This window comes from Haliotis cracherodii, unplaced genomic scaffold (genome assembly GCF_022045235.1).
Source record: "Haliotis cracherodii isolate W230 unplaced genomic scaffold, xgHalCrac1.p SCAF_4, whole genome shotgun sequence".
Classification (NCBI taxonomy): Eukaryota; Metazoa; Mollusca; class Gastropoda; order Lepetellida; family Haliotidae; genus Haliotis; species Haliotis cracherodii.
In genome coordinates, this window is record NW_027266297.1 from 23,344,357 (window position 1) to 23,366,149 (window position 21,793).

The 21,793-nt window shown below is 41.9% G+C and overlaps 2 protein-coding genes across 2 annotated transcripts; one reads left to right on the forward strand and one right to left on the reverse strand.

Annotated features, from left to right (window-relative positions):
* Positions 1 to 2,226: 2,226 nt before the first annotated feature.
* Positions 2,227 to 4,699, reverse strand: LOC139479053 (uncharacterized). Its single transcript, XM_071261804.1, has 2 exons — positions 4,612 to 4,699; positions 2,227 to 3,696 (listed from the first exon to the last, which is right to left on the reverse strand). Exon 2 carries the CDS (start codon positions 3,690 to 3,692, stop codon positions 3,099 to 3,101), a length of 594 nt encoding a protein of 197 aa, XP_071117905.1. The 5' UTR covers positions 3,693 to 3,696; positions 4,612 to 4,699; the 3' UTR covers positions 2,227 to 3,098.
* Positions 4,700 to 6,821: 2,122 nt separating this feature from the next.
* On the forward strand, positions 6,822 to 21,793 carry LOC139478934 (spindle assembly abnormal protein 6 homolog). The gene is made up of 16 exons (XM_071261628.1): positions 6,822 to 6,938; positions 7,890 to 7,950; positions 8,504 to 8,583; positions 9,088 to 9,192; positions 10,488 to 10,659; positions 11,396 to 11,473; positions 12,427 to 12,546; positions 14,042 to 14,158; positions 14,385 to 14,654; positions 15,123 to 15,266; positions 15,958 to 16,083; positions 16,375 to 16,456; positions 16,648 to 16,763; positions 19,419 to 19,529; positions 20,050 to 20,192; positions 20,931 to 21,793. Exons 1-16 carry the CDS (start codon positions 6,874 to 6,876, stop codon positions 21,148 to 21,150), a joined length of 2,010 nt encoding a protein of 669 aa, XP_071117729.1. The 5' UTR covers positions 6,822 to 6,873; the 3' UTR covers positions 21,151 to 21,793.

The following is a 21,793-nucleotide window of genomic DNA, read 5'->3' on the forward strand; positions in this document are numbered from 1 at the left end:
GTGGTTAGTGTAGCAGTGCTGGAAGATGGAACATGCTTGGGTGGAGCGCATGTTTGATTCAAAATTGAAGCCCCAGCAAATCACAGAGAATAGTCCCTCTTCAAGACAATCATGCAGTAAGGGGTATACCATAAGAAATTACACTGTGATGTTGGTGCACCAGTACTTGTAGCTTCAGCCTTCATGAGCCTGAAGAAACTTGGACCTGGGAGATCCATTCAAGGTTCCATCTCTCATAAACAAAGTCCATACTAGCAATAAAATGGCTACTGTGCCAGTCATAATAAGTTCAGCCTTCTTCTGATACATGTCAAAAACTGGGAAAAAAACACACACAGGACTAATGTTTCTAAAACAAACAAGATACCTTTCAAGCAAACCTCTTTATTAAATACTGGAAAACACAGAAAAATAAATCTCATCCATTCATGCATTACTTTAATCACAAATCTTAAATATGAACAACTGTTTTGAAGAGAAATAAAACAATTTACATAGTGGGTACCATGTCATTCAGATTTATACTTCTAAGAAGACATTCTTCTCACATGGTAAACCTCAAAATGCTGATATTATCTAAATGCATCATATGCACATATTTGTCTGTTTCACAGGGACAATCATCTCGCATACACACTGATACTACTTTTACTACATAACCATAACCCATGCAAATAGTAACCATGGCAACATAGCTTTGAAAGTCTCCAGTCTCAAATATTACATTAAAAAACAACAATGCATCAGACGTGAAACAAATGTAGTTGTGACTGATAACATGCCTTAATCAGTAGATGGGATTTTTTCTGTTGCTATTTGACATATAATACATTCAATATTTTAGTTGTCATTTATTCAAAAGATTGTCTTCAACATGGCCACAGCTGGCACATTAAACGTAAGTCATGTAAGCATTCAGAACCACATGTTTCCAGTCCGACTGCTCTATCCATGTTCCACACGGACAACCACAACTGGGACAAAATAACACCTCACATAACTGGAATAATATCATGCATTTTATGCAGAAGAAAAGGCTTTCTGAATATACATGCACTCTTCAACGAGGTTCACATTTCTTTGCACGTTCAAGAAGCAAATATATCCCCTTGAATGGGTCACTACACAAATATAAAAAATGGCAGTTATTTTACTTATATCTAGTCAAATGCCACCAACGACCATGTAGTAATAGCACCTGTCGTAGCTTGTATTAGTCATGGCACCTGTCGTGGCTTGTGGTAAGTAGTATAGTGACTAGTTATGTAAGATGGAAACACAAACAACTGGTTCTCGGGCAATAACTTTCGTTTTTGCTTACACTGTTTCCCTCAGCAATGTTCCAGATCCAAGATGGCAGCCCGTAAATAATAAATTCTGCGTCAGACAATCCAGTGATTTATATGAGCGATCGGGTGCAATGACAGACTATCAACAAGTGACTGAGCCTAAGTCTGATGTTTTGAATTCTTTCATGTTTACTGATATCGGCCTGCCCGAGAACCTAGAGGTGTATTCAACCTTATGTGCAGCATTGAAAATTGTAAATAATCATGAACACTGATGAACACAATAGGTAAATAAACTGTTCGATCAATACTTTTGTCACTATGTGACACAAGGCTTGGACGTTCTGACATGGAGGTGAGATAAGGTTGGGTATGAGATGTTAAACTGTAAATATTTAGTAATTTGCCATAGTACCAAGCTACACAGCAGTTGATTTAGTACATTCCTTTTCATGAGATACATTACCATCACCCAAATCATGATCATACCTTGCACTTAACAGATTCATACCATCTTATCCAAAATACATTATACAGTACCACATGTTCAATCTGCATCTCACAACATTTCCTCCTCTTATTATGAACCGTGTATGCAAACCTTGATATGCACTGATATGCCAGTTGACATATTATGAAAACAATACAATTATACAAAACGCCATTTTTACAGCACATGAATTGAACATAATGTAATAAAAGCTAATATCATAATACAAATACTACAAAGTTTGGCAAACAAGAATAAATGTCAGGAATGATATTCTTAACATTAAACATGTTAAAGCATTATACCAGTTAACACAATGTGAATGCAACAAATTTAACATTTCAATTATCAATATGATCAACACAGGCAAAATTGGAAAGACAATTGACTTTGAATAGATTCCCTCAAATGATCAATTATGCAGGATAGCAAACAGGCAAAGGACATATTTTGTTTGACTGCATTCACATAACATGAATAATGATGAATAGATTGACACATTTCAAAAGGCATAAACAGCTCTTTCAAAAAACTGTCAATTTATGTTCTGTCAAGTCACAAGTCACCTCACATAGTCATTTCGACAAGGAGTTGGATATCCTCAAACAATTTACTATTGGGAACAATGTTAAAAATCACTAATCATTCAGGACTACTGATGAAACCAGCAGAAAGCAACCAAACTGGAATATGTACACACAACAAGACACAATCTCTGTAAAGTGTGCGTCATAATGATTAAAACATGCAACGTTTTCAATGGTGACCGCAACTCACGAAAAGCATGCACACTCACTGTGTTGTGGTCTGCATGATCTAGAGTAGTTTGATTACAGAGTGTAATATTCAATAGTTTGGTTGCTCTCTGCTAGTTTTCATTTGTAGACCTGTCATTGTGTACTGCAATATTTATTGGATCATCAAACAGGTTCCTTTTTCCACTAGGTATCTTATTCACAAAAAATGCACCAATCACAACAACCTAAAAAGGTTTGTCATGGAATAACTTGGAACACATGAAAATCTATGGCAAGACATTATGATAGCCAGAAATCTAAGTTCCATAGGCCTCTGAGCAATTATGATTACCATTGTTTAGGTTAACACCGATTCCTTAATCAAAGGCAGTTTTGCATTGACATATAACGTCATGAGAAGATGCTCTCATCATCAACCTTTGATGATTCATTACATCTCTACATGAGTTATCCCTGAAGGTCCTGGCCAGAACCACGATGATATCAGTCAAGCCAAGACGTTGTGATCTTATCCCCAAAGAAGACCGCATATCAATTCCTGGAAATCAGGTTTTTGACTTGTCAGTCTTCGCTTGTCATGCAGACATCATCACCATGGAATATTTGGAGGCGGAGAGATTTTTCATCATCAGACAAACTCTCCATTGTGGCTGTGCTCTCCTGTGACTGAGGAAGATCTTCCTCTGTTTCTTCTTGGCCTTCTTCCTGGACACCTTCACAGTTCAGCACAGGAGGATCAACACAGGAACAGGTAGCATGTGTTGCCTGACCATCAATATACATGTCCACCTCACATTTCAGGTCTTCCCTCCCGATCCTCTGCATCAGCTCCCTTAACAGTGACGTGTTGTATCTGGATATTTTCTTCTGTCCATGCAAATGTCCAAGTAGGTCAGCAGCATTTCGTATTTCACAACATTTCTTTGTCTTGATTACATCGTCTGCTGAGAGGACAAGTTTCATCTGCGAATATTCTTCATCATTAATGTGAGTTGAAATGTGCAACATCAGTTTGGCATAATCAGAAAAATGACCACTTGTTCTGTTTTCTAGTAATACTTTTGTCAGTCCTTTGGAGGCATGTTGATGACTGCTTTTTTCTTTCTCAGAGACTGGCTTAATGTTGGTGAACTGCTTGCTGTGAACTGCTGCCATGATTCTGAAAGAATATGAACAATTATTCAAATTATCCACTTTACAATTTTTATGTTCAAAGACATTTTGCATGAATTAGAAAATTTATGATATTGATATTCTTATTTTATCTTCGAACATATTTTCAATAAAACCAGAAAACTATAGGTCACAAAAATAGATCTAAGAGGTCACGGCTTCATATGGTCATTGACATCATGGACTGCACAAACAGGGTTGGGAAAAGACAAGATTGATGAGATGAGGTGAAAGGAATTGAGGACAAATTTCATTACATGATTCACGATATCTAACAATAAAACTGTTAAAAAAATTTGCATAGAAATATTCTTATCAGAAAAAAGAACATGAGCTCTATGAAAGCATGATGTATGAAACATTGAAATAGTTGCACATGTATGTTTAAAGCTGAGCTGACAGGCTTAAGCCAATGTGCAAACAAAAATTACAAAAGTTTTGTGATGTATGTCAATTTGTATCAGTTCATGATTATCCTAAGTAACCAGAGATGATTCATTTCCCAAGCATATCAACCAAGAAACTGGAAATGGGCACCGGACTGCATGTATACCGGACAATAGAGTATATATTTACTAATTAATTTTGTACCTCTTAACAAATTGCAAGTATCTAATCGACATAAATGATTTTCTTTTTTCAAATGAGTAATTTTTGAAACATAGAATATAAGAGGCATAGGTGTCTGGACTGCCTACATGACATTGCGATTTATACAACCAGACCTGTGTTTTTACTTGTGTTCCAGGTCCAATCAATCAGTGCAGTGCCTAACTGACTATCTAAAATAATACTAGGCCTACAACTTGACTTTCTTACTGACTGCAAATATTCATCATAAATGGTAGTGGAATCTCATCCGAACATGCATGTCAGTACAAGTATAGAATATAATACAGACACTGCGACACACGTGTCACTGCTTGACCCAACTGCATCAAAGCTTGCTTCCTTGTCATCGGGAATTTATCACGAACTGTTGTGATGCTTGTTCCCGCGTTTTCAACTGCACGATCTAAAATAGGGAATGTTTTTTAAACGAACATCGAAGATTATTAATGAAATTTACCTTTATATGTACCAGTTTTCAAATTATATGAATGGTCTAAAGAAGACACCAGCAAGTGGTTCCAGAGACCATAAAATAATTATTTTATGGTCTCTTGTGATGCCAGAGATAATGTATTAAAAATTATAATCTACAAGCATACAATTGAAAGGGATCTGGATTCTCAGGACAAAGTAAGAAAACCGACCCATATGAAAGCGAATATAATAGTTGGTTTGAACAGGAAAATTGTACCCAATTTTGTAGTCTCCCTGGTTTGAACAAAATGGACCTCTTGGTCCGTTTTGGCATTGTTCCATTATTGTTATAACGTCAACTTAGATAATTACATCATCCGTTTGTACGTTTGTAGGTACGTTAAGTATATTATTTACAATGGTTTATGTCTTTAAGTTTCCAGGAACTTGTATAGCTGCTGTTTTTAGTTGTTTGTTTGTTTGTTTTCTAAATTAAATAAGTTACTTTAAAGGCAGGTATAGATGAGGATGTTGTCAAAGGTTAGGCATCGTTCGCACTGGTAGCTGGATTCAATGCCTTCGAAACATGAACACGAATTATTCTAGCAGTGTCTAGCTCAGGTTCATATTCGGGTCTAATTACAACGACTTCGACTAGACCTCGAAATGGAAGCCAGATCGCGGAAGTATTGTGTAACAAAGGGAACTTTATATACTCTTCGATCCTTAATGATTTTTATGTTAACTCATGTCATTACACACGAAGATATTATACCAAACATGTATACCGTATTCGACGTATTAAGCACCCGGGACTCTCAAAATTGGAAATGGTAGGCTCTTATTAGAATATAATTTTGGTGAGAACAAAAACAGAGTTGAAAATTTTTAAATTTCGTAGTTTATGCTGACAGCCTGACATGATGCAAAAGAAAAGTATGTACGTATCATACACGACAGATATATTTTCCAGAATTAAATTGCCCACAATTAAGGGTGCATATAACACACGAGTGCGTATAATACACGAATCAATAAGTCTTGTGTACATTGATGAATCGGAAGGGATGCTAATTGGGATTGTTCACTAGCAAATATATTAGCAAATAATCGCCATGGGCGCTTATTACGTCGAATACGGTATGTTAAGCGTAATCTTTTCTAGGCCAATGTGTACAAATCAAGAATCGATATTGGCCTGCCGCCATCGGGAATAGTATATTTTTGTATAAATGTACGTACCTGCACATGCACATGTTTTAGTTTGGAAGCACTACTGCTACAGTGTACCGCCTGTTTGTGAGGTTCTGGTAGCAGATAGAGGGGACAGTCAGTCAAATAAACCGTGTGAATGTTGCATCATATATATGTATGATAAATGGGTCTGAGGCGGTGGGGTAGCTCAGCTAGTGCTCAAAAAGCTGGGTCGTCACGCTGAAGGCCTGTGTTCAACTCTCCACATGGGTACAATGCGTAAAGCCCATTTATGGTGTGCCTCGCCGTGATATTGCTAAACACGACTAAGCCACTAGCCACAAACTGGAGAAAGCGTCACTACCACGATGTTCACAGACCATACTATACAATTTGTTGACTTAGTTGACACTTAGCATTTTTTGTAGACATTACAACTATTTATATTTGTTTATTAATGAACGGGATAAAGCTCAGCTGACGTGAAGTTTGCTAAGCACAATGCAAATTTTAATTAATTTTATTGATACAATGTTGATCCATAAGTGTGTGGCTCAACCGTTTTTTGTTCATAAGAATTTACGCCGTTCGTTTTCGATTGATGCAAGGTTTTCTATCAACTTATATGTCCGAAGCGGGTCGCTCAAACATGTTGTAACCTGCATTTCAAAGCAAGTCTAGTCAAACGCATGACAGGAAGCACGTTTTTACATTGTTTTGCAGCTGTAGCAATCTAACATTTATATACTCAGATTAGAATATTCACGAATCATATGAGCGTGAACTAAGGAAGTGCGAAAATGTGAAACTGATGGCTACGATGTCAAAACATGACTTCCGGATACAAATGGCATGCTGTCAAAACAACAATACATGAACTAGGCTAGAGTGGGGATGAGCAGCTAACCCATTTTCTTGATTGATAAACTTCATTGCTTCCACTATGGCCGACGAACTCTTTTCTAAACGGCTACCTGTTGTCGTCAAATCAACCGACAGAGAAGAAAGGTTTGTGTGTTTCACACTTTTTGCCAAAACACCTGAATCTCTATAATTTGTTTCCATAGAGCTACGCAGGCCATTCAACTGTATCATCAGCTGATCATTACTGTTTGTGTTGAACAGTATTGTCAGTGATGACTTAAATCAATTTTGGATGGTGTGAGCATGAACACATTTTATTAGGAGTATGATGACAAACTAATACAGCCAGGGCGATGTTTGTTGTGGTTTGAGAAAGTTAATCTCGATGAACTTACATCAGTTTTCATCTGTTCCTAATGGTGCTATTTTTGTTATTGGAAACTATAAGTATCAATATATAAATGGAATATCCATATGCATGTTTGGAATGTGTATATAATGTCCATTTCCAGTGATAAAATAAGTCGGGGGCACGGATGGCCCAGTCGTCTAAGGTGCCGCGATTCGCTGTGCAGAGTTGCGTCCCTTGGGCACGCCAGAAACCTATGATTGTGGGTTCGAATCCCAGTTCACCCCGATTATGTTTCTAGGTTTGTCAGCACCATACCTGTGCTCGTGGGTTTCACCGAAGTGGTAAACATCTGAGACCTGCATCACTTCGGGCTTTCCTCCCACATTAAGCTGACACGCCGTGATATAACTGGAATACTGTTAAAAGCGGCGTTAAACCCAACTCACTCACTCACTCATGATAAGATAAGTCAGGATGATTTGGCTACACATACGGCTAAGCCTTTTTTCCATGTAATGCAAATCAAAAGTGAATATTGTGTGAAACATGTTACCCTTAGTTCCTAATACAAACATAGATCTACACATTAATAACATATTTGTTTGAACATGAGTTTTAATCAGGGTATCAATACAATTCTCTGAAATTCACTGTGCACATTTTTAGTATTCTTTTTCAGTATTCTTTTTCGTTGGTATTGACATTGAAGTTGTGAATAAAACCTGACACTATTTTCATTTCAGAAAAGTTTCACTCCACCTACGAATGGAACTGCAAGCAATAACATCTCCATTACATAGAAAAGTAAGTTTCCAGGAACACTTTATTGTGAGATCTCTTTACTGGGCATCACACTTGACTGTTTGTTTTGTAATTAATGGTGTTTTCTTTCATTGCTTTTGGAGTATTGTTTGTTTATATACAGTACTGGGGGCACGATGGCCCAGTCAACTAAGGCGCCACGATTTTATGTGCAGAATTGCGTCTCTTGGGCATGCCAGAAATCTATGATTTTGGGTTTGAATCATGGTTCACCCCAATTTGTTTCTAGGTTTGTCTGCACCATACCCGTGCTTGTGGGTGTCACCTGAATGGTAAATGTCTGAGACATTCCTCCCACATTAAGCTGACACGCCGTGATATAACTGGAATACTGTTAAAAGCGGCGTTAAACCCAACTCACTCACTCACTATAAACAATATTACTATTGATACAGATATTGATATGTCAATCTTATAATCATGATAATTCTTTCCTGCTTTGATCATGTTGATGGTACTTGAAACTTTCGCATTCTATTTCAGTCTCATGTAACAAGAGTATCATTGTCGGTTTCCCATGTTTCACATGTTTCAGGAGCTAGTTGTCAGACTCACAGATGAAAGTGACTTATTTTTCCTGTACACTCTCAGACTTGGAGAAGAGGACTTTCAGAGGTAAGACCTCACACAGTATGAAAATAGCAGCAAAATACAAACCCACTGTCAACATGGACATGCATTGACCTAAAGCATGTTATGTATAATTTCTGATAATAGTGTTGAATACTTCTTCCACCATGACATGCCCTTGAGTGGACACTCAGGCCTGCGCCTCAAGCTGTGTCTCCCATCTTGTCGGGGCGGTCAGGTAGCCTAGTGGTTAAAGCGTTCGCTCGTCACGCCGAAGACCTGGGTTCGATTCCCGACATGGGTACAATGTGTGAAGCCCATTTCTGGTGTCCCCCGCCGTAATATTGCTGGAATATTGCTAAAAGCGGCGTAAAACCATACTCACACACTCACCCATCTTGTCCATGGGTGAAGAAAATGCACAAATCTTCTCGAATCCAAGAATACTTTTCTGGAATCTTTAGGTTAAACCTTCTTCTCTGTGTTTGTTTTTAATGCCATTGAATGAATTAATTATAGAAACATATGATTTTTATCATCATTTTGCAGCCTAAAAATACAACAGGGACTTCTGGTTGATTTCGGTGCTTTCCCCCAGAAGTTCATTGACCTGTTGGAGATGTGTGTGAGGGAGGAACACAAGGACGTCCCTAAGTATGTCCTTGAAAGAAGAGATGCCACATTGATCTGCCGTTTTCACTCGTTTTAACCACACTTTTGTTGTTGAAATTGCCATTAGTTTGAAACAGGCAATTAATAGAGAGAAAGAAGGCTAGTTGTCGGTTGTATAAATATGTCTATAGCTTTAAAATTGCCATTTTCTTTTGGCCAAAAAAGAACTATATGCACTAATTCAGTTGGAGAAAGGGACTGGTTGAATGTTCATTTGTGAAACATTGGCTTGATGTGCATGTATTACCATTGTGCTGCTGTCTCTCCGATCATGAACCATGAAGCCAGTTTCCAATGTACTTGTATCTTGGTATGCATACTTTATTCTGATACTGATATTACTTTCCTATGTTGTTATCAACTCTCCCAAACAATCTGGGGCGGCCTTTTGGTTAAAGCGTTTGCTCGTCACACCAAGGACCTGGGTTCTATTCCCCACATGGGTACAATGTGTGAAGTCCATATTGGTGTCCCCCGCCGTGATATTGCTGGAATATTGCTAGAAGCAGTGTAAAACCAAACTCACTCACCCAAATAGTTGGATGTGTCCAGACTCAATTATTTACAGACCGCCGTCATATAGCTGGAATATTACTGAGTGTGGTGTTAAGAGGTGAGGTGAAATTGGGTTTAACCTCGTGTCCAAGATTATTGCACTTATATAGTGACGTGCATGCACGTGTGTGTGTGGCTGCTTGTACTAGTCCAGACTGATGACGATTTATAGTGCTAGCACACTGAGATACCATGCCACAGTTTAACATGAATACCCCACTCAGACACAGTATTCTGACTCCGAGCCGACCAGTCCTTGTTTTAGCCCCTTAAGGCCGAGCGCCAGACAGGGTAACAACAAGTACCGTGTTTTAACATCTTTTGGTATGACGCGGCCGGGGATCGAACTCTTGACCTTCCGCTCTCCGGGCGGACGCTCTACCACAAAACCATGGAGGCTGTCTCGGTGTTAAGAACAAGAAACAGAAACAGTCACTGACTGCTATGCTGTAAATACTTTTGTCCAGTTCGGGGGCACAATACAGAGGATGCGTTTGTAGCGGCCATAACATTTTTGAGTCCTGTGATTCTAATCAAGGTCAGATGCCTTGTCCACATGATCCATCCCACGTTGAACATCATGAGCCAAAGAATACCTTTTCACACACAGAAGTGTTGACTGTGTACATCAAGTGTCACTGACAATGCTGGGAAGGTTTAAGCCCACTTTGAGTTACAGTACAGAGAGTGCCTTTGTTAATGGTATGTTCTGCTTGTTTTAGATTCATTCTGCAGTTTGTGAGTCAAGGGTCGATGTCTGAAAAGGTGACAGGGATGTTAAACATTGTAGAAACAAATCCATTCAAGCATCTGACCCATCTGTCACTGAAGTTCATCCCTGGGCAGGATGCTGACGTCAAGAAGTACCTAGCAGACTGCCTCAAGCAGCTGAAGGTGGATACCGTATTTACTTTTGTTATACCTCTATAAAGAATCTTGTAATTCCATTGGTTATACCACATACCACATGACGAAACAACACATTTCAATGTCCACCCCAAATCACGTGACTGACACTGACCTCGAATATTGACTTTTCTCATGATCAGTACTTCCTAGTCACATAGTGAATATTGACTCGTCTGCAAGAAAACAAAATAGCGTCTGGTCATAGCATTTCACTGTAATGAAGCAAAGGATGGTTTAAAGGCTTCGTAAACTTAAGTGGCTTTCGATGTAACAAAATACATGATTACTCTGGACAAAGTCAATATGCAAAAACAAGGACTGGACCCCTTCCACAGCCTCAGTCTGGTGGGACCACTTCAGGGGTCGGGTCCTTGGGTCCTTGTTTTCACATATTGCCCTAGTCAGGAGTAATTAATTGTTTAATGTATACGGCAAAGACATTTCCGTGACCAAGTAACACTGTAAAAGCATGTCAACTATGTGCAGTCATTTATTAAAGTGTTCATTGTGTATTTGGCCTAATGTTTGCAATCTAATTTATTAATTTATTCACAATTTCATTCGTTATTGTTCACATTAATTTTGGCTAAACTGTCCGTGTACTAATTGCCAGATTGCACCTACTCAAAGTTACTTACAGCAAACACCCGATTAGTGTTTGATTGATGATACTTGGATACGAATGGCCTCCCTGACAAGTGTTTGATGCCTGTTGTTCCAGGAGACGAACGGCCTGCTGCAGCAGAGGTTGGAGCACACTCATGGAGATCTGTCCCAGAGATTGCAGGCAACACAGGAAGTACGTTTTGCCATGCTTTTGTGAATTTAATTTTGTTTTTGCAGAGGTGCTTTATTTTTACACACAAAGCCAAAATATTGCCACTTTAAAAAAGACATCTTGTACAATTCCATCTCCCAAATGATATTGTGATATTTATATCGGTATGTCATGTTCCTCACTCCCAGTAGGTGGGAGACCCATGAAGATCCTGGGTAGAATAGGTCTTCAGGAACCCATGCTTGCTGTAAAAGGCGACTATGCTTGTTGTAAGTGGCGACTAATGGGATCGGGTGATCAGGTTCACTGACTTGGTTGATGCATGTCATCGTATTCCAATTGTGTGGATCGATGCTCATGATTGTTATTCACTGGATTGTCTGGTCCAGACTCAATTTTTTACAGACCACCGTCATATAGCTAGAATATTGCTGAGCGAGGTGTTAAACAACAAACCAGCCAACCAACCAATCCAGTAGGTGGGGCAGTCGGGTAGCTTAGTGGTTAAAGCGTTCCCTTGTCACTTCGAAGACCAGGGTTCGATTCCTGACATGGGTACAATGTGTGAAGCCCATTTCTGGTGACCCCCGCCGTGATATTGCTGGAATATTGCTAAAAGTGGCATAAAACCATACTCACTCACACCCAGTAGGCCCCCATGACAATGTGGGTTAGAATAGGTCTTCAGGAACCCATGCTTACTGTAAAAGGCGACTATGCTGTCATAAGAGGTGACTAACGGGATCGGGTGGTCAGGCTCGCTGACTTGATTGATGCATGTCATCGTATTCCAATTGCGTGGATTGATGCTCATGATGTCAATCACTGGATTGTCTGGCCCAGACTGGATTATTTATAGACTGCTGTCATATAGCTGGCATACTGCTGAGTGTGACGTTAAACTACAAACAAACACTCCCAGTAGGCAGATTATAATTCTTGAATTTGTGTGAAATGTTACGTTATCCATGCAGTCTCTGGCGTCCAAGTCATTGGAGTTGGAGAGTCTGAAGACTGAGTGGACCTCCAGGTTGTCAGAGGTTACATCAAGGCACAAAGAAGAAATGGCATCTGAGAAGGAGCGCTCGCTTCAAGTGAGTCCTGGGTTGTGTTGGTCAAGGATATTGAAAAAATCCTCTGATCAGACTTGTTTACATCAGAAAACTGGATAGATGTCAGCATATATAATGAATGTTTAGATCTGTGGAAATTCTGGGGTAGAATTGGTATCGTCATCCAATGCTTGTAACAGCTGTGTGTCATCAGATGATCAGAATGTAGGATGCTGCTCATGATATCAACCACTGGTTTATCAGCCCCAGACTACAATATTGAAGAGTTTAGATTTAGGATTTGGTACAAAAGGGACTTGGTCATGGTGTTAAACTATGATTCACATGTTTGGATCTGACATGACAGAATAAATGTTCAACTATTCCAGTCTTGACCGGACAAACCGGTGTTTGATCGCAGGAACAGATTGAGGCCAAATTTTAATCTGGAAAACCTATGAAGCTTTGAATCAAATTACTTGCTAACAGACCCATGGGGACTTCATGTAAAAATGTCCCCAACACCCTGTGCTGGTAATGGTTAGTGGATCGGGTGGTCAGGCTCAGTGATTTGGTTGATAACGTGTCATTGTACATTGTACATTGACAGTGTGGATAGTTGCTCATTATATCATCACTGGCTTGTATGGTCTATGATTATTTAAAGGTAATCACAATATGGCTGGGATATTGCTGAGTGTGGTGTTAATTCAATAAACTGTTAGATCAGAATAACAACTCATGCTTGCTGTAAAAGGTGTCTATGCTTGTCATAAGAGTCGACTAACGGGATTTGGTGGTCAGACTTGCTGACTTGGTTGATGCATATCATCGTATCCCAGTTGCGTGGATCGATGCTCATGAGCTCAATCACTGGATTGTCTGGTCCAGAGTTGATTATTTACAGACCGCCATCATATAGCTGAAAATTGCTGAGTGCAGCGTTAAACAACAAACAAACCAAACCTAGATCAGAATAATGCCCAGTGGTGACACAAAGATGTCTTGCTTCAGTGTCATTCATTCATTACATTCAGTTACAAGCATGTACCTGCGCACACAGCAGCTCTCAGAACCAGTCTAACATCTAACGGCCCTTCCCTTGCAACCTGACCCGTGAAGATTCCGGGGTAGAATAGGTCTTCAGCAACCCATGCTTGTCGTAAAAGGTGACTATGCTTGTTTTAAAAGGCGACTAACAGGGTCGGGTGGTCAGGCTCACTGACTTGGTTGATGCATGTCATCGTATCCCAATTGCGTGGATTGATGCTCTTGACATTAATCACTGGATTGTCTGGTCCAGACTCGAATATTTACAGAATATTTCTGAGTGCGGCGTTTAACAACAAACCAAATCCCTTGCAAACTACCTCATGTACGTCACACATACAATCACTCACAGAATGAAGTGTTGCCCTCGCGAGATCTTGTTATGTATTACAAACTAACTATAACTTTTAGCAAAACAAACAAAACACATTTGAATTTGATCATGATCCAGACACAAAAGCTCAGGGAGCTATGTTGTATGTTGCAGATACAGGGCGGCCTTCAGCAACGGTTTGACCGAGAGAGAAAGGAACTAGAGCAGGCCCATGCCAAGATAGTCAAACAGCTGGACAACAGACTCTATGAAGTGGAAGGGGTCAGCAAGGTCAGGGGTCATGGTCACACGGGGAACTTAATCATGCATCAGTGAGGATTTTGGGAGCAGACTGAAGATTTAACCACTCACTTCCAATCAATATTTGACAGAATGGTTTGATAAAACCTCTGGGATATTTAATGTACAGTTTACTGCAATGCTTAGTTTCTGATTGTCTTCACCTTGCTGTTGGCGTTTGTACGTTCCAGCTGTTACACTTCATTTTCCATTTCAGGATCTGACAGACAGGAAATACAAATCCGAGTCGACAGTCCGAGAACTGAAATCGAAACTGTCAACACTGGAGGAGGAACACACACGAGCCAAACAGGATGTACAGACACTGCGGAAGCAGAACTCCAGCATGGACTCCGACTTCCACGAGCAGGGCAAGCTGGTCAACCAGCTCCAGACACGGATCGCTGTCCTGGAACAGGAACTCAAGGATAAGGAACAAGTGCTCTCCAAGTCTTCCGATCTTCTTGGGTCCGAACAGGAGAAGAAGGTCGTTGTTGTCAGGTTGCCTTGTTCTTCACTTTCTCTACTTAGTTTCTAAGTCATCAGATTTTCAAAAGACGAAGGTCGTTGTGAGGTTCCTTTTTTTCAGTTTCTCTACTTGGTTTCCAAGCATTTCTTTCTTCTCAGGTCCAAACAGGAGAAGAAGGTCGTTGTTGTGAGGTTGCCTTGTTCTTCACTTTCTCTACTTAGTTTCTAAGTCTTCAGATTTTCAAAAGACGAAGGTCGTTGTGAGGTTGCCATGTTCTTCAGCTTTTCTGCTTGGTTTCCAAGTCTTCCTATCTTCTCGGGTCCAAACATACATAAAGCTGTCACACTGAAATATGACTTATGTTAAATTCATATCATAAAAAATTTAGGCTATTTTGTTGGATTATTTTGCAGAAATACCTCTTGTCTGTTAATCAAGATGAATTGAAAATATACATGTGATGTACCGGTGGTCACTTTGTTCCAGAGGAAGTATGAGGAAGACTTGGACAGGAAGCACAAAGACGTCAGTAAGCTGGAGGGCAAGGTCAAGGCCATGTCGGAGGAGCTGATGAAGGGCAATGAGATCATAAAGAAGTTGCAGGAAGAGGTCAAGAGCAATCGGGCAAAGGTGAGATGCTCTTCCTGTCAGGGCTCTTGTGTGCCTCAAGTTCAGATACCCGGACAATACAGTGTCCATCTGCAAATTGAAATTACATAAGGCGGAATATATACAGATGGCTTGTTCTAAGGAATGTGGCAACTGTTATTGGGTGATGAAGTGTGCTAACTGGGTATCAACGTTTTCACTGTGGTCTAAGAGTAAACAAAATTTAATGGTGTTGTATCAATGACACTGTCTGGCCAACTCTTTGACTAAATGGATAACATGAGTGAGATGGTACCTTATATAGTAACCCTACTGGACACAGGACTCGTGGGGAGTTGGGTTGGAATAGGTCCCTGGCAACCTATGCAGGTTGTAAGAGGAAATTGGATGGATCAGGTGACAAGGCTTGGTGACTTGGTGTAAAGCATGTCATTATAACCCAGCAGTGTGGATGTTGCTTATGATATCAGTTACAGTATTGTCTGGTTCAGACTTTATTAATTACAGGTGTTTATTAATACTGACTGGATGAGATGTGTAAGACAATGATATAATGGCTCAAAACTCCATACTTCCAGGCTAGTTTGGCAAGGGTGGAAACTGGTCTTTCATGGTGTGTTAACTCCCTTCCCTCGGGAAGTTGCTTTTGTTCAGGCAGATAAACGTGGCGCCTTGTTTGTTGTTTCTGGACTACCCCCTGCGATTGTTGCAGGTGAAGTTGCGGACGCAGATTGCAACGGAGCAGGAGAAGCTGTTGGGGGAGAAGGACCAGGAGTTGGAGAAGATGCGGCAGGACCTGGCTGTCACCAAGGACAGTCTCAAGACCACAGGGGACGAGGTAGGGCTGCTTTGTAAACGTGGCTGGGAACATGTGTCCAATTGAAAGTTCTGATTCATAAACAAATAATTAAATGTAATAGACTTAAGGAGGAGGATATTTTCTTCAGATTCTTAGTTTAGTAAGCTTTGGTGTGGTATTGTTAACTCAATACTCCCTGCAGCTAGCTATAATGTGAACATTTTACTGATATTTGAAAGTTTCCATTTAAGTAGAATATGTGCCAGTGACATTACTCTTACAGCTGAAAGATATTGGTTTGGTTAAAGTTATTTTGTTTTTGTTTTTTAGAATAGACGACTTTCAGAAAGTGTTGAAACAACCACAAAGAAATTGGAAGAAAGTCGCCAGCTGCTAAAAACAAATGAGAATGGTATGATACTATTTTTTATGAATATTTGCTGTATGACCTTATTCATAAGTAAACCATCTGTTGTCACACTAATATGTTGTTTTCTTGTGTCTGACATGTCAATATTGTCGCAGGAACAATAATAATTAGATGTGTCTGGATCTACAGATGTTGTGCCATTATTTTGCTAATTGTTTCCATCTCAACTGCAGTGATACAGTGGTTGAACAAACAGATCAACGAGCAGCAGCTGACCCATCACAGGGTCGGGGCGTTCGAGATGCCCTCTGCAGCATCAACCATGGTCAGGCCTGGGGGCACAGCACTGGTATGTAAATGTCAGGCTAGGGGGCACAGCACTGGTATGTAGATGTCAGGCCTGGGGGCACAGCACTGGTATGTAAATGTCAGGCTAGGGGGCACAGCACTGGTATGTAGATGTCAGGCCAGGGGGCACAGCTCTGGTATGTAGATGTCAGGCCAGGGGGCACAGCACTGGTATGTAGATGTCAGGCCAGGGGGCACAGCTCTGGTATGTAGATGTCAGGCCAGGGGGCACTGGTATGTAGATGTCAGGCCAGGGGGCACAGCACTGGTATGTAGATGTCAGGCCAGGGGGCACAGCACTGGTATGTAGATGTCAGGCCAGGGGGCACAGCACTGGTATGTAGTTGTCAGGCCAGAGGGCACAGCACTGGTATGTAGATGTCAGGCCAGGGGGCACAGCACTGGTATGTAGATGTCAGGCCAGGGGGCACAGCACTGGTATGTAGATGTCAGGCCAGGGGGCACAGCACTGGTATGTAGATGTCAGGCTAGGGGGCACAGCACTGGTATGTAGATGTCAGGCCAGGGGGCACAGCACTGGTATGTAGATGTCAGGCCAGGGGGCACAGCACTGGTATGTAGATGTCAGGCCAGGGGGCACAGCACTGGTATGTAGATGTCAGGCCAGGGGGCACAGCACTGGTATGTAGATGTCAGGCCAGGGGGCACAGCACTGGTATGTAGTTGTCAGGCCAGGGGCACAGCACTGGTATGTAGATGTCAGGCTAGGGGGCACAGCACTGGTATGTAGATGTCAGGCCAGGGGCACAGCACTGGTATGTAGTTGTCAGGCCAGGGGGCACAGCACTGGTATGTAGATGTCAGGCCAGAGGGCACAGCACTGGTATGTAGATATCAGGCCTGGGGGCACAGCACTGGTATGTAGATGTCAGGCCAGGGGGCACAGCACTGGTATGTAGTTGTCAGGCCAGGGGCACAGCACTGGTATGTAGATGTCAGGCCAGGGGGCACAGCACTGGTATGTAGATGTCAGGCCTGGGGGCACAGCACTGGTATGTAGATGTCAGGCCAGGGGGCACAGCACTGGTATGTAGATGTCAGGCCAGGGGGCACAGCACTGGTATGTAGATGTCAGGCCAGGGGGCACAGCACTGGTATGTAGATGTCAGGCCAGGGGGCACAGCACTGGTATGTAGATATCAGGCCTGGGGGCACAGCTCTGGTATGTAGATGTCAGGCCAGGGGGCACAGCACTGGTATGTAGTTGTCAGGCCAGGGGGCACAGCACTGGTATGTAGATGTCAGGCCAGGGGGCACAGCACTGGTATGTAGATGTCAGGCCAGGGGGCACAGCACTGGTATGTAGATGTCTGGCCAGGGGGCACAGCACTTGTATGTAGATGTCAGGCCAGGGGCACAGCACTGGTATGTAGTTGTCAGGCCAGGGGACACAGCACTGGTATGTAGATGTCAGGCCAGGGGGCACTGGTATGTAGATGTCAGGCCAGAGGGCACAGCACTGGTATGTAGATGTCAGGCCAGGGGGCACAGCACTGGTATGTAGATGTCAGGCCAGGGGGCACAGCACTGGTATGTAGATGTCAGGCCAGGGGGCACAGCACTGGTATGTAGTTGTCTGGCTAGGGGCACAGCACTGGTATGTAGTTGTCAGGCCAGGGGGCACTGGTATGTAGATGTCAGGCTAGGGGCACAGCACTGGTATGTAGTTGTCAGGCCAGGGGGCACAGCACTGGTATGTAGTTGTCAGGCCAGGGGGCACTGGTATGTAGATGTCAGGCCAGGGGGCACAGCACTGGTATGTAGTTGTCAGGCCAGGGGTACAGCACTGGTATGTAGATGTCAGGCCAGGGGCACAGCACTGGTATGTAGATGTCAGGCCAGGGGGCACTGGTATGTAGATGTCAGGCCAGGGGGCACAGCACTGGTATGTAGATGTCAGGCCAGGGGGCACTGGTATGTAGATGTCAGGCCAGGCAAGACTGGTATGTAGATGTCAGGCCAGGGGGCGCAGCTGTGGTATGTAGATGTCAGGCCAGGGGGCACAGAACTGGTATGTAGATGTCAGGCCAGGGGGCACTGGTATGTAGATGTCAGGCCAGGGGGCACTGGTATGTAGATGTCAGGCCAGGGGGCGCAGCTGTGGTATGTAGATGTCAGGCCAAGGAGCACTGGTATGTAGATGTCAGGCCAGGGGCACAGCTCTGGTATGTAGATGTCAGGCCAGGGGGCGTAGCTCTGGTATGGAGATGTCAGGCCAAGGAGCACTGGTATGTAGATGTCAGGCCAAGGAGCACTGGTATGTAGATGTCAGGCCAGGGGGCTCAGCACTGGTTTGTAGATGTCAGGCCAGGGGGCACAGCACTTTCTCTTTTTTGAAATTCAATGTGAGTAATGCGGTACTCTGCGTAAAGCAAGCAACATTTATTGCCACTTGTGAGGACAGTTCAGACGCAGTCCACTGTATACCAACATTCTTTAAGACTCCACTACACTCAACTGATTTCAAGTTAACTCCCCACCCCTTTCAACTCATCGAATCGACGCACCCCACCCCACTCCACCCCTGAAATGTTGTGTTTGTATAATGAAGAAGGTGTTATCCATAAAAGTCCTTATCGTGATAACACCATTTCCTAAATGCCTGTAAAGACTGTATGCCCTTGTTGTTCTCCAGCACAACTACAGCACTTCTAGCTACGGGTCAGCAGCGTCCCATCACAGTGACAGCCACGTCATGCAGTCAGGTGCTGGCATACCAAGGCAGTACCCACACAGACCGCCACAGGTATCGCACTCGCAGCCAGATATCATAACCAGTCATACCATCTGACATCAGCAAATCATTTGAAGTACATGTATCTGTTCCTGCTGAGAACTAACGTCTTAGACCTGTATCACTTCAGATTTTACTCCCACAGTATAGAGACAATGTTATATACTGAACGCAGCAAGTTAGGGATCATGGATATTTTTGGGGATATTTTTATGAAATTATGTGCTCAGTGTTAAAATATCCCCAAAAATATTCATAATCTCTAATTTCTTTTGTTCGGTATATAACTAAAATACTACTCAAAAAAACGTTGAGGTCATTCAATCAAAACTATGGCGTTTTCCTGAAGAATGCACCAATATGTCATGTCCAGACCAGCTGACACATCCGTGGCCCCTGTAATTACTTAAAGATAAAAATCTTGTGATTATTTGGAAATGTTCCGTGTGATATTATTTTCAGGAAGATAATGTAAATAAAAACATAATGAATTGAAGAATTATCATTTGAAGTCATGGAATATTCTTTGTAGGTTCAGTACAATCCAGGCAATGCTCGACGGAGTGGTCTCCCCATGCCAGTCCCTGGACGTCCTGGTCCCCCACCCCCAATTCCAGAGGAAATCCGCCCCCAGAGCAACCACAGCTCCCCAGTCTCCAATGCCGACAAGGAAAAGTGAGTGATCTCCGCAACACATCTCATTGTAAAGAATTCCACATGCAGTGAAAGCCTGTGGAACCTTCAGGTTTATGGAATCTCCGTAGTTCGAGGGAAGAGGCATGTCTACCAGTACACGAGACCATGGTGCCAAAAGGGATTCTGCTGGGACTATAAGCATAGCCTTATATAGAGAATCTCACTATTGTGAGATTCTATTCATCCAGGATCATTCTTCAAACTTTTTTTTAGTTTTTAGACTGCAATAAACTGTGTCTTGCGTGGAAAAAGTACAGCAAACCAGCTTCAGGAGCAGGGAGATTGTGACGTCATAGTAACTGATAATGTCACAATTGTCTGGAAAACAATGGGGTGCAATTTTATTGTAGTGATATTTCCTTGATCTCCACTAAAAAACATATCTCCTGTGGAATCCAGTTTTGGATGTTAAATCAATATAACAGATGTTGAATTACTAGGATTTTGTGTAATGTTATTCCTCATACAGACCCTCAACACACATATCGGAGAACTAACAGTCAACAATACATTGGCAAGTCTAAGTTTTTTTTAGTTTCAGGAAGGGATTCTCTGGGCTCCTTTATATTAAAACATAAAACATAGATTAATTAGTATAGTATATGGAGTAGACTATCATCCTAACTGTTGGAAAATGTTCAAATGTATAAATCTATTTTATGTATTCATGTAATTTGTAAATGAAAATGTATGTTGACACATCACCTTCATTTTCAGTGACCCTCCTATTGACCCGAAGTTCCTACAGAAGCGGGAGGATGCTATCCCGGTCCGGGGGCTGCTGAACAGAAGCAACTCCCCTCCCCTCATCTCCGGCGTGGCTCCCCCCCACCCCGCCACCAACTCAGTCCGGCTCAGCCAGCAGATGATTGTCCCCCGGACAGTTCAAGCTCCACTAGCTTCAGCATACTTCCCTGGTCAGAGCAAAGCTTCATGATGTCGTCCCTCGGAGTGGATTTCATAGCTCCATATCATCTTCTCACCAGAACATGTGTGGGCCACAAACTCATGAAGTTGAACCAAAGACCATAGAATTATTCAGGACGTGCAACAAATGAGACAATTTGACGGTTCCATGGTGATTTGGTCTGTGCAAAGCTTCAGGATATCATATTGCTGTACACTTTCTTCCAAGATGTTCAGGGTGAAACAGCTCCTCGGTCACAGAATTATTGGTCAGGAAGTGCAACGAATGAGACAATTGCACTGTTTCATGATGCCTTGGTCTGTGCTAAGATTCGGGATGTCATGTTACTGTGTATATTTCTTGCAATAAGTTCTAAGTACAATCTTAGACCAAAGAAGTATAACTGGAGTAACGATTGAGACGTTATGAGAATGGATCCATGATGACTTATGATTTTACTGAAGAAAAAGGGCTGTCGCTATGAAATGTTCCAAGCATCTGTTCTCAGTAATCGTAAACTTAGTAATGATAAGATTGTGAGGATAATACACTTCTTTATTAGAACTGCCGCTACGATTGTCTCCAAAACTAATCAAGAAGTTGATCATCCATACTATCTTGTGACATTAGTTTCAGATCAAACTTCTAAATGCCACCGAAAGGTCAATTACAG

What these genes read in the sequence shown, in the direction of transcription:
- LOC139479053 (XM_071261804.1), bottom strand. Translation starts at nt 3,692, where the DNA reads ATGGCAGCAGTTCACAGCAAGCAGTTCACCAACATTAAGCCAGTCTCT.
- LOC139478934 (XM_071261628.1), top strand. Translation starts at nt 6,874, where the DNA reads ATGGCCGACGAACTCTTTTCTAAACGGCTACCTGTTGTCGTCAAATCA. An exon ending in GAACACAAGGACGTCCCTAA is followed by an intron (nt 9,193 to 10,487) that starts GTATGTCCTTGA and finishes TGCTTGTTTTAG; the next exon opens with ATTCATTCTGCAGTTTGTGA. An exon ending in TCAAGAGCAATCGGGCAAAG is followed by an intron (nt 15,267 to 15,957) that starts GTGAGATGCTCT and finishes CGATTGTTGCAG; the next exon opens with GTGAAGTTGCGGACGCAGAT.